At 42.2% G+C, this 12,466-nt stretch overlaps 1 protein-coding gene across 1 annotated transcript; it reads left to right on the top strand.

Annotated features, from left to right (window-relative positions):
• The first annotated feature begins 5,333 nt into the window (after window positions 1–5,333).
• LOC311113864 (uncharacterized protein) lies at window positions 5,334–12,249 on the top strand. Its single transcript, XM_084189152.1, has 2 exons — window positions 5,334–6,103; window positions 10,930–12,249. The coding sequence occupies exons 1-2, from the start codon at window positions 5,566–5,568 to the stop codon at window positions 11,775–11,777; spliced, it is 1,386 nt and encodes a 461-aa protein (XP_084045278.1). The 5' UTR covers window positions 5,334–5,565; the 3' UTR covers window positions 11,778–12,249.
• Window positions 12,250–12,466: the final 217 nt, after the last annotated feature.

Here is a 12,466-nt window from a genome sequence, read left to right as displayed (position 1 = left end):
CTCCTGTTCCCATTGTGGAAAGAATTTTAGGTTGTCAGATAACCTGAAGTCGCATGAGAGGACACACACAGGGGAGAAACCTTATCATTGCTCCCTGTGTGGAAAGGATTTTACCAAGTTAGGGAACCTGAAAGATCATGAGAAGAAACACACAGGAGAAAAGCCTTACCACTGCTCCAAGTGTGGAAAGAGATTTTCAACATCATCTGACCTAATAAAGCATGAGCGGACACATACAGGGGAGAAATCTTACCATTGCTCACAGTGTGGAATTAGTTTTTTACGATCACATGACCTAAAATCACATGAGAGGACACACACAGGGGAAAAACCACACAGTTGCTCCCAGTGTGGAAAGTGTTTTTTGCAGTTAGGGAACCTTAACAAACATAAGAAAATACACTCTGGAGAGAAGCCTTACCCCTGTTCCCATTGTGGAAAATTCTTTAGGTTGGTAGATAACATGAAGGCGCATGAGAGGACGCACACAGGGGAGAAACGTTACCATTGCACCCTGTGTGGAAAGAGATATGCACGATCATATGACCTAAAATCACATAAAAGGACCCACACATGAGGAAAAAACCACACAATTACACACACAGGGGAAAAACCACACAATTGCTCCCAGTGTGGAAATAATTTTACCCAGTTAGACAAGCTGTTGCCATTGTGGAAATATATTTTCAGGATCACATTACCTACATTCACATCAAATCAAGATTTATTTATACAGCACATTTCAATCAATGTGCTTTACAGAAGAAGAAAAAATGAACAAAAAATAAAAATGAAAATGAAATATTTACACAACAAACATAAGATAAAAAACTAAAGAATAACTAAAGAAAAGGAAGGACTAAAAAGCTCCCTGAGGAAAAGCAAAGCTAAAATGGTGTGTCTTAAAATCTCTTTTAAATATGTCCACAGTTTCGTTCCCCCTCAGGTTCTCTGGCAGGCTATTCCAGAGGCTGGGAGGCATAGTAACTAAAGGCTCCCTCTCCATGCCTCTTGGTCCTGGGCTTTGGGATAGTTAAAAAGGCCAGTGCCAGAGGACCTGAGGGACCTACTGGGTACATAACTCAAAAGCATTTCTGACGTGTATTGGGGTGCACAATCGTGGATTGATTTAAAAACCAATAGAATAATCTTTAAATTAATTCTAAAACTCACAGGCAGCCAGTGAGACCTTAAATCCGGTGTAATGTACAGTGGGGAAAACAAGTATTTAGTCAGCCACCAATTGTGCAAGTTCTCCCACTTAAAAAGATGAGAGAGGCCTGTAATTTTCATCATAGGTACACGTCAACTATGACAGACAAATTGAAAAAAAAATCCAGAAAATCACATTGTAGGATTTTTAATGAATTTATTTGCAAATTATGGTGGAAAATAAGTATTTGGTCACCTACAAACAAGCAAGATTTATGGCTCTCACAGACCTGTAACTTCTTCTTTAAGAGGCTCCTCTGTCCTCCACTCGTTACCTGTATTAATGGCACCTGTTTGAACTTATCAGTATAAAAGACACCGGTCCACAACCTCAAACAGTCACACTCCAAACTCCACTATGGCCAAGACCAAAGAGCTGTCAAAGGACACCAGAAACAAAATTGTAGACCTGCACCAGGCTGGGAAGACTGAATCTGCAATAGGTAAGCAGCTTGGTTTGAAGAAATCAACTGTGGGAGCAATTATTAGGAAATGGAAGACATACAAGACCACTGATAATCTCCCTCGATCTGGGGCTCCACGCAAGATCTCACCCCGTGGGGTCAAATTGATCACAAGAACGGTGAGCGAAAATCCCAGTACCACACGGGGGGACCTAGTGAATGACCTGCAGAGAGCTGGGACCAAAGTAACAAAGCCTACCATCAGTAACACACTACGCCGCCAGGGACTCAAATCCTGCAGTGCCAGACGTGTCCCCCTGCTTAAACCAGTACATGTCCAGGCCCGTCTGAAGTTTGCTAGAGTGCATTTGGATGATCCAGAAGAGGATTGGGAGAATGTCATATGGTCAGATGAAACCAAAATATAACTTTTTGCCATCTGGATCTTGTTTTATTAATAGTGAAATCAGACCTTCCTGCTGAGTACCTGTCAGACTACCATTTCTATAGGAGTTAAAACAAGCTAATAAAGGAGCTTTGAGTATATAAAAAGGCTTGATATACCTCTACCGGTATGCCATCAAGCCCTGGTGCCATCAAGCCCTGGTGCCATCAAGCCCTGGTGCCATCAAGCCCTGGTGCCATCAAGCCCTGGTGCCATCAAGCCCTGTGCCATCAAGCCCTGGTGCCATCAAGCCCTGGTGCCATCAAGCCCTGGTGCCATCAAGCCCTGGTGCCATCTAGCCCTGGTGCCATCAAGCCCTGGTGCCATCTAGCCCTGGTGCCATCAAGCCCTGTGCCATCAAGCCCTGGTGCCATCAAGCCCTGTGCCATCAAGCCCTGTGCCATCAAGCCCTGGTGCCATCTAGCCCTGGTGCCATCAAGCCCTGGTGCCATCTAGCCCTGGTGCCATCTAGCCCTGGTGCCATCAAGCCCTGGTGCCATCTAGCCCTGGTGCCATCAAGCCCTGTGCCATCAAGCCCTGGTGCCATCTAGCCCTGGTAGCCCTGGTGCCATCTAGCCCTGGTGCCATCAAGCCCTGGTGCCATCTAGCCCTGGTGCCATCAAGCCCTGGTGCCATCTAGCCCTGGTGCCATCAAGCCCTGTGCCATCAAGCCCTGGTGCCATCTAGCCCTGGTAGCCCTGGTGCCATCTAGCCCTGGTGCCATCAAGCCCTGGTGCCATCTAGCCCTGGTGCCATCAAGCCCTGGTAGCCCTGGTGCCATCTAGCCCTGGTGCCATCAAGCCCTGGTGCCATCAAGCCCTGGTGCCATCTAGCCCTGGTGCCATCAAGCCCTGGTGCCATCAAGCCCTGGTGCCATCTAGCCCTGGTGCCATCAAGCCCTGGTGCCATCTAGCCCTGGTGCCATCAAGCCCTGGTGCCATCTAGCCCTGGTGCCATCTAGCCCTGGTGCCATCTAGCCCTGGTGCCATCAAGCCCTGGTGCCATCAAGCCCTGGTGCCATCAAGCCCTGGTGCCATCTAGCCCTGGTGCCATCTAGCCCTGGTGCCATCAAGCCCTGGGGTTTTGCCAGACTGAAAGGATTTAATAGCCTCTAAACGTTATTCCTCCATCATTTGGCTTTCGCACTGATCATTTTATGCATTTGTTAATTTTCCTTTTTTAATTATTTGGAAAGAAATTCCTTTACCGTAATCGTCGTTCAGAGGATGAGACGGAAAATAAAAACATCTGCTGAAAAATATTTAGTTTCCTCTTTAAAATATAATTCGGAGAATCGTAGATTCTTTAGTAACGAGTTTCTGCTCATTCTTTTTGGTAGCGTTTTTTTCTGTGTTGGAGATTCAGGGAGAGTTTGGTGCATTTTTCTCCATATTCCGTCCAGTTTGCTTTATCTCTGTCTAATAGATAACATCAGATAGTTCCGGAATAAGTTCCTCCAGTTCTTTTTGGTTTTTCCTCTAACCTATTCTGTGTCTCTGTAGCATTGTTTTTTTATTGCTATCTACCTGTACTATTAGTTCATGTGTTTCCCCCTTGTTAGTTGTTACGGATACAGGTATCCTGTGTCTTTTTGTGTTTTTCCTCTCCTTCTGCCCTAATCACAGGTGTCCTGTATGTTCCTGATTGGTGGTCGTTGAGGTGTCTGCTGATTGCTAAGGTGGACCAATCAGTGAACATTCCTCTGCATTGCACCACCTGTAACTGGTTTTTCCATCACACATCCCATTGTTTAAAAGCCGGTCAGTTGTTTTTTTTGTTAGAGACTATTTCCGTATGTGAGTATGGATACTGTGGTGTCCTGTGTTTTGTTTACTCACTCATTTGCTGGTTACTCTGTTTGGTAACTTTGTGTGTTTCTGGGAAAAGGGGAATTTAGGCAAGTTGCCCTTGGGCGTACATTACCCGTAGGAAGAAAACTGTCTAAAAACACTAGTTAGACCTGAGCGGACCACCCACTGTATTTTTGTATGATTAGCAGTAGCTTAGCGGTTCTTGAGGCAGGCAAGATCAGTTTAGGGGTGTTTTACACTATTGTTTCATTTCTTGGGTCCTGCTCAGCCCTTTTTCCCAAACCTTTACCGTGTGTTCAACAATAAACCTTTTATGTTTGACGGTAGTTTATGGTTGTGGTGTAGTTTTATTTCTCACTGTTCCATGTCACGCTTATAATTTGCATGAATTATGTTACGGGTCTCATGTCCATCCAACCTAGACGTTTAAAGCCACGGGGTTCGTAACATAAAGTGGGGGCTCGTCCGGGATCACTCTCATTGATACTCATGCAAATTAGTTAGTGTCTGGGTCAGTGTTGAGCTTGGCAGCTGTCCTTGGCAGAATGTCCTTGAGTGGCCCAGCCAGAGCCCGGACTTGAACCTGATCGAACATCTCTGGAGAGATCTTTGTTGAAGCACCTTTGGCAGCGATTACAGCCTCGAGTCTTCTTGGGTACGACGCTACAAGCTTGGCACACCTGTATTTGGGGAGTTTCTCACATTCTTCTCTGCAGATCCTCTCAAGCTCTGTCAGGTTGGATGGGGAGAGTCGCTGCACAGCTGTTTTCAGGTCTCTCCAGAGATGTTAGATCGGGTTCATTTCTGGGCTCTGGCTGGGCCATTCAGAGACTTGTCCTAAACAGTTTGGACCTACTCAGTACTGTTACACCATGCAGGAGCAGTTTGGACCTACTCAGTACTGGTACACCATGTAGGAGCAGTTTGGACCTACTCAGTACTGGTACACCATGTAGGAGCAGTTTGGACCTACTCAGTACTGTTACACCATGTAGGAGCAGTTTGGACCTACTCAGTACTGGTACACCATGTAGGAGCAGTTTGGACCTACTCAGTACTGTTACACCATGTAGGAGCAGTTTGGACCTACTCAGTACTGGTACACCATGTAGGAGCAGTTTGGACCTACTCAGTACTGGTACACCGTGTAGGAGCAGGTTGGACCTACTCAGTACTGTTACACCATGTAGGAGCAGGTTGGACCTAGCTGCCTTAGTATGGTAGGTTGTTTTAAATTCTCACTCATTAAAGATATTCATTAATCAACACATGCTTCTCTTTGTACGTCTCAATATAATATTATTTAATGAAATAAATGAAAAATCAACTTTTTGTCTCAAAATAAAATGAACATTTCCCTTGACTGTGTTACCCTCCCCACCCAGCAGATGGCGATGTGCCTGTTTCAGGCGATGCTGCCAGTGTGACGTATAATCTAGTGGACGGGACGCTTCTTCAACAACAACAGCTAGTCAATCACCTCCGTAGCTTCATAGCCAAAAAAACATTGAAGCTCTTTAAACGCTTTCGGTGTATATTAGCCACTGTGTTTTAAACACACTTGTCGTATCTACTAGCTAGTTACCCCATTTAATTTAATATTTACGTTGTTGTTAGTCAGCTAGCTGGCTGGGTAAATTAGCAGTAGCCTAGTCACTAATGCTAACTAGCTAGCTAGCTAACATCCCCGACCATGAGCTCACTAAGCTACTCTCCTCCTGCTAAAGAAGAGGAGGTCTGCTGGACGGAGAAAGAAGCTCTGGGGCTGAACATTGTCGTGAAAGAGGAGAAGGAAGAGGAGGATGTCACAGTAAAAAAACAAGTAGAGGGTGAGGCTGTTACCGTGAAAGAAGAAGAGAACGACGTTAAATTGACCGAAGATGAAGAAGCTTTTAGATTGAAAGAGGAGGAGGATGTTACAGTGAAAGAAGAGGGAGACGCGTTCAGAGTGAAAGAGGAGGAGGATGTTACAGTGAAAGAAGAGGAAGACGCGTTCAGAGTGAAAGAGGAGGAGGATGTTACAGTGAAAGAAGAGGAAGACGCGTTCAGAGTGAAAGAGGAGGAGGATGTTACAGTGAAAGAAGAGGAAGACGCGTTCAGAGTGAAAGAGGAGGAGGGGGAGATGACTGTCGCAGTGAAAGAAGAGGAAGACATTTTTGGAATAAAGGAAGAGGGGGAGATTACTGTCACATTGGAAGAAGAAGAAGAGACTGGAGATCTGATTAACAACAGTGAGTAATATATTAAAAACAGGAGCACAAACTCTGCAGTTGTTGAACCGATGTGTGGTTTTAAAGGGCCATTCTAATGAAGGTCTACACTTTAATATGTTGTTCTGTAGGAATTGTTAAATCTACAAAGAGTGGGGGGCGGCCAACAAAACGTTAATGGATCAAATGCTTCACATTATATATTTCACTACCTTTGTAAACATCTGAATATCTCTTTCTGTAGTGCTTTACTCAGTGTCTGTGCTTGACATCACATAAAAGCATAAAACAACTCGTGTGTGACTTCAAATGATGAAGTGGACAGAATAATAATAATAATAATATGCCATTTAGCAGACGCTTTTATCCAAAGCGATTTACAGTCATGCGTGCATACATTTTTTTGTGTATGGGTGGTCCCGGGGATTGAACCCACTACCTTGGCGTTACAAGCGCCGTGCTCTACCAGCTGAGCTACAGAGGACCACAGAATCAAGACAAAGAAGGATAATTTTGATCTGGATTAAAATGATAAAAAAATAATTACTACAGGTTATTTAAAATCCTTAAGAGTTTATTGACGCACCCGTGCGTCAATCTAAGTAACATAATAAAAAATAATTTCCATCAAAATCCGTCAGTTGAAGCTAGAGACATTGAGACGCAGCATGGGCTGAGTCTTAATCCACCCCATCTGCCTGTTGGCCTTCCGCTACTGCGGTGGAAGGTGGCCGAGCTACAGCGGTGTTTGTCAGACCATGATACATCCCGAAAATCGATCTTCTCACGGAAACGTCTGTAGCGTCCGAACGGTTTGGCCTAAAAAACTATTATGGAAAAGGGACTATTTTCTTCCGTTTTGCTCCACAACCCCCTCGTCTGAAGGTAACCCGTACAAACAAATGGAAGTAAGGGGTTAAATATGTGTCCAAAAATATTTCCTGAGTTTTCTTATATCTCCTAGATATGGGACAGACAGTGGATGAATCAAATGACCCTCCATCGTTAAGACAGTGGATGAATCAAATGACCCTCCATCGTTAAGACAGTGGATGAATCAAATGCGTTATTATCTAAATATTGAACAAAATGTGGGCTACAGAGAGAAAAATAATTGTTCAATTTGAAGCCATATGGCATAAAATATTACAAGCACTGGAGATATTCAAAGGATGAGGAAGGAGAGAAAATCTGATTGTGAGACAGACAGGATGGGTGGATATGGTGGGAACATGTGGGTCTGAGCAGGTGGGATGGCAATGTTTGTAGTAAATGTTTAGTTGTCAAATGTCTTTGTCTAAGTATGTCGTTGTAGTCAGAAAAAGACAATCTTTCAAAAACATACAGTATATATTTTAAAAAATAGAGAGATATTCACGGGTCCAAAAGACAGTTCGAAATTAATTTAGCCAACGAAAGAATTTCTACAAAATGAAACAAAACATACATAAAGAACTGGTTTAGATTCTTAAATAGACCTACAATAACAATAATAATAATAAAACTAATCATAAATACGAAAATAAATAATACGAATTTGAGAAATTGCATCAAACCTGAATAGCGAGTTGAACAAAGTTTTCTCATCTATAATCAGCTAAAACGTTTCTAAGAATTGAAAAATCTGTCGATGTGCCCTTGAGCAAGGCACTTAACCCTAATTGCTCCTGTAAGTCGCTCTGGATAAAAGCGTCTGCTAAATGACAAAAAAATAAATAATACAAAAAATAAAACATTCCCCTTGTAGACTTCTTTTCACTCCTCCTCTAACTGTCGTTTAGTTAAATGAAAAAGGCCTCCATCTTCGCAATGAACAGTAACCTAGGCCAAGGCTCCGTTCACTCGCTCCCTCTCTCTCCTCAGCAGCAGGCGCACGTGACGTGAGCAGCCGGAACCAGTTTCAGCTGGACATAAGCTGTACGTTTTATGGTGTTGCAATGGTCTGACACAGATAACAAGCTCCACGCGGTCATCAGGAGGGGTCCAGTCGGTAAATACATTTTAATTGCACATACCCCAGACTCGTGGCAATTATATCAGATCCAAGACAAAAGTCAGAATTTAGGACCCGGATCCCGGGTCGGATCTAGGAATTCCGGGTCTGTTAGACCCGTGCAGAACTCTAGCACCAACTCCTCTGTAAAGTACAAATGAACAATAAAAGGGGACATGAATAGCCATGCTAGCCCAATGACGACATGTAGAGAGAAAAGTACAGCCACTAGCTAGCATGTACAGCATTCACAAATCAACAGATACAAAGTTAATGACTGACAGGAATACATATCACAATATCATGGTGGGAAACCATTATAAAACACTGGCAGTAATATCAGGAATGGAACTATTCAGATTCTGGAACTATTCGGATTCTGGAACTATTCAGATTCTGGAACTATACAGATTCTGGAACTATTCAGATTCTGGAACTATACAGATTCTGGAACTATACAGATTCTGGAACTATACAGATTCTGGAACTATTCAGATTCTGGAACTATACAGATTCTGGAACTATTTAGATTCTGGAAATATTTAGATTCTGGAACTATTTAGAATCTGGAACTATTCAGATTCTGGAACTATTCAGATTCTGGAACTATACAGATTCTGGAACTATTTAGATTCTGGAAATATTTAGATTCTGGAACTATTCAGAATCTGGAACTATACAGATTCTGGAACTATTTAGATTCTGGAACTATTCAGATTCTGGAACTATACAGATTCTGGAACTATTCAGATTCTGGAACTATTTAGATTCTGGAACTATTTAGATTCTGGAACTATTTAGATTCTGGAACTATACAGATTCTGGAACTATTCAGATTCTGGAACTATTTAGATTCTGGGGAATTATATCAAATGAAATTCAACACGTGGACTGTTTGAACGTATTTCTGAAGTCTCCAATAAAACAAACATTTCAATTTATTATAATCAAAATATCAAGGGTAGCCCCATCTTAACTTAACCCCTTATGTACCATTCTAGCCCCGTAGAGCACGGCGCTTGTAACGCCAAGGTAGTGGGTTCGATCCCCGAGACCACCCATACACAAAAATGTATACACGCATGACTGTAAGTCGCTTTGGATAAAAGTGTCTGCTAAATGGCATATTATTATTATTATTATTATCTTACCTTAACCCCTTATGTACCATTCTAGCCCCATCTTAACTTAACCCCTTATGTACCATTCTAGCCCCATCTTAACTTAACCCCTTAGGTACCATTCTAGCCCCATCTTAACTTAACCCCTTAGGTACCATTCTAGCCCCATCTTAAATTAACCCCTTATGTACCATTCTAGACCCATCTTAACTTAACCCCTTATGTACCATTCTAGACCCATCTTAAATTAACCCCTTATGTACCATTCTAGCCCCATCTTAACTTAACCCCTTATGTACCATTCTAGCCCCATCTTAACTTAACCCCTTATGTACCATTCTAGCCCCATCTTAACTTAACCCCTTAGGTACCATTCTAGCCCCATCTTAAATTAACCCCTTATGTACCATTCTAGACCCATCTTAACTTAACCCCTTATGTACCATTCTAGACCCATCTTAAATTAACCCCTTATGTACCATTCTAGCCCCATCTTAACTTAACCCCTTATGTACCATTCTAGCCCCATCTTATCTTAACCCCTTATGTACCATTCTAGACCCATCTTATCTTAACCCCTTATGTACCATTCTAGCCCCATCTTAACTTAACCCCTTATGTACAATTCTAGCCCCATCTAAACTTAACCCCTTATGTACCATTCTAGCCCCATCTTAACTTAACCCCTTATGTACCATTCTAGACCCATCTTAACTTAACCCCTTATGTACCATTCTAGACCCATCTTAACTTAACCCCTTATGTACCATTCTAGACCCATCTTAACTTAACCCCTTATGTACCATTCTAGACCCATCTTAACTTAACCCCTTATGTACCATTCTAGACCCATCTTAACCCCGTATGTACCATTCTAGACCCATCTTAACTTAACCCCTTATGTACCATTCTAGACCCATCTTAACCCCGTATGTACCATTCTAGACCCATCTTAACTTAACCCCTTATGTACCATTCTAGACCCATCTTAACTTAACCCCTTATGTACCATTCTAGACCCATCTTAACCCCTTATGTACCATTCTAGACCCATCTTAACTTAACCCCTTATGTACCATTCTATCTAGCCCCATCTTAACTTAACCCCTTATGTACCATTCTATCTAGCCCCATCTTAACTTAACCCCTTATGTACCATTCTAGACCCATCTTAACTTAACCCCTTATGTACCATTCTAGCCCCATCTTAACTTAAACCCTTATGTACCATTCTAGCCCCATCTTAACTTAACCCCTTATGTACCATTCTAGCCCCATCTTAACTTAACCCCTTATGTACCATTCTAGACCCATCTAAACTTAACCCCTTAAGTACCATTCTAGCCCCATCTTAACTTAACCCCTTATGTACCATTCTAGCCCCATCTTATCTTAACCCCTTATGTACCATTCTAGCCCCATCTTAACTTGACCCCTTATGTACCATTCTAGCCCCATCTTAACTTAACCCCTTATGTACCATTCTAGACCCATCTTAACTTAACCCCTTATGTTCCATTCTAGCCCCATCTTAACTTAACCCCTTATGTACCATTCTAGACCCATCTTACAGGGATTACCCGTGAATCATGACTATCAACCAATCAGCATCCAGGATCCACATTTACGGTTTTATAATGAGGGATCTAGTCTGGATTAAACCTCATAGGAAGAAGAGCAGGAGATTTCATTTAGATATCTCTCTGTTTAACTAAATACTCTGTCTTTGGCAGGAGAGCGACCAGACTCTCACTCTGACAGACGCAAGAAGAGTTCTTCGGGGGAACCAGACCCAGAGACGGCCAAACCAGTGAGACGACACCACTGCTCCCAGTGTAGTTTGAGTTTTAAGTGGTTATGGAAGCTTATACAGCATGAGGGGACACACACTGGGGAGAAACCACACCACTGCTCCCAGTGTGGAAAGAGATTTACCCAGTTAGGGAGCCTGAAAAAGCATAAAGGAATACACACAGGAGAAAAGCCTTTCCAATGTTCCCAGTGTGGAAAGAGATTTTCAGGTTTACAGCACCTAAAATCACATGAGAGGACGCACACAGGGGAGAAACCACACCATTGTGCCCTGTGTGGAAAGGATTTTACCCAGTTAGGGAATCTAAAAAAACATGAGATGAAACACACAGGCGAAAAGCCTTTTCAATGTTCCCAGTGTGGAAAAAGATTTTCACGATCACAGGAACTAAAATCACATGAGAGGACACACACGGGGGATAAACCACACCACTGCTCTCATTGTGGAAAGGGTTTTACCCAGTTAGGGAGCCTGAACAAACATAAGAGAATACACTCTGGAGAAAAGCCTTACCACTGCGCCCAGTGTGGAAAGCGTTTTACCCAGTTAGGGAGCCTGAACAACCATAAAATAATACACACAGAAGAAAAGCCTTTCCAATGTTCCCAGTGTGGAAAGAGATTTTCACGATCACATGACCTAAAATCACATGAGAGGACGCACACAGGGGAGAAACCGCACCACTGCTCCCATTGTGAAAAGAGTTTTACCCAGTTAGGAAGCCTGAACAAACATAAGAAGAGAATACACTCTGGAGAGAAATCTTAACATACTTTCCTGGACAGAGGACCTTAAATCACATGACAGAATAGAGAGGCTGTGTTCTGACTTATTTATTTATTTTTAAATGAAATCATATTTTTATGATATTGTCCCCTGTAGCCTAGTTGGTAGAGCATGGCGCTTGCAACGCCAAGGTTGTGGGTTCTTTTCCCACGGGGGGGCCAGTATGAAAATGTATTGACTCACTAACTGTAAGGCTCTGGATAAGAGCATCTGCTAAAATGTAAAAAATATGAAATCTTACTCAGAAATAGGCTTACTTTTGTTTGAGTTTCTTCCTCTCGAGACATGATCACGTCTAAAATCAAATTACAATTTTAAAAAGTTTAATTTGGATTGATGGAATACAAGTACTGTATGAACCCTCAGATGTTCATTATATGATTTGGATATTTAAAACATGTAAATGATTAAATTGATGAATCCAATGTGTATTTCTTGATTTTAACCTTGAAACCTCTTTAATTTAGTTATTGTGTTTCGTTGACTTCATCTGTGTTCTAGTTTTCAAGCTAAAGATGGATGGAAACTACTGTGTTCTCACTTATGTTTTTTATTTTTAGTAATGAAATCATGTTTATATGAAAAATAGGCCTACTTTTGTTTTAGTTTCCTCTCAAGAATGTCTAAAATCAATTTACTATTTTTATTAATAATTTGGATTGATAGAATAC

Source organism: Coregonus lavaretus (genome assembly GCF_964263955.1).
Source record: "Coregonus lavaretus genome assembly, contig: HAP1_SCAFFOLD_317, whole genome shotgun sequence".
NCBI lineage: Eukaryota > Metazoa > Chordata > Actinopteri > Salmoniformes > Salmonidae > Coregonus > Coregonus lavaretus.
Note: the sequence above shows the minus strand (reverse complement) of the source record. Positions and strands in the feature narration are given on the sequence as shown.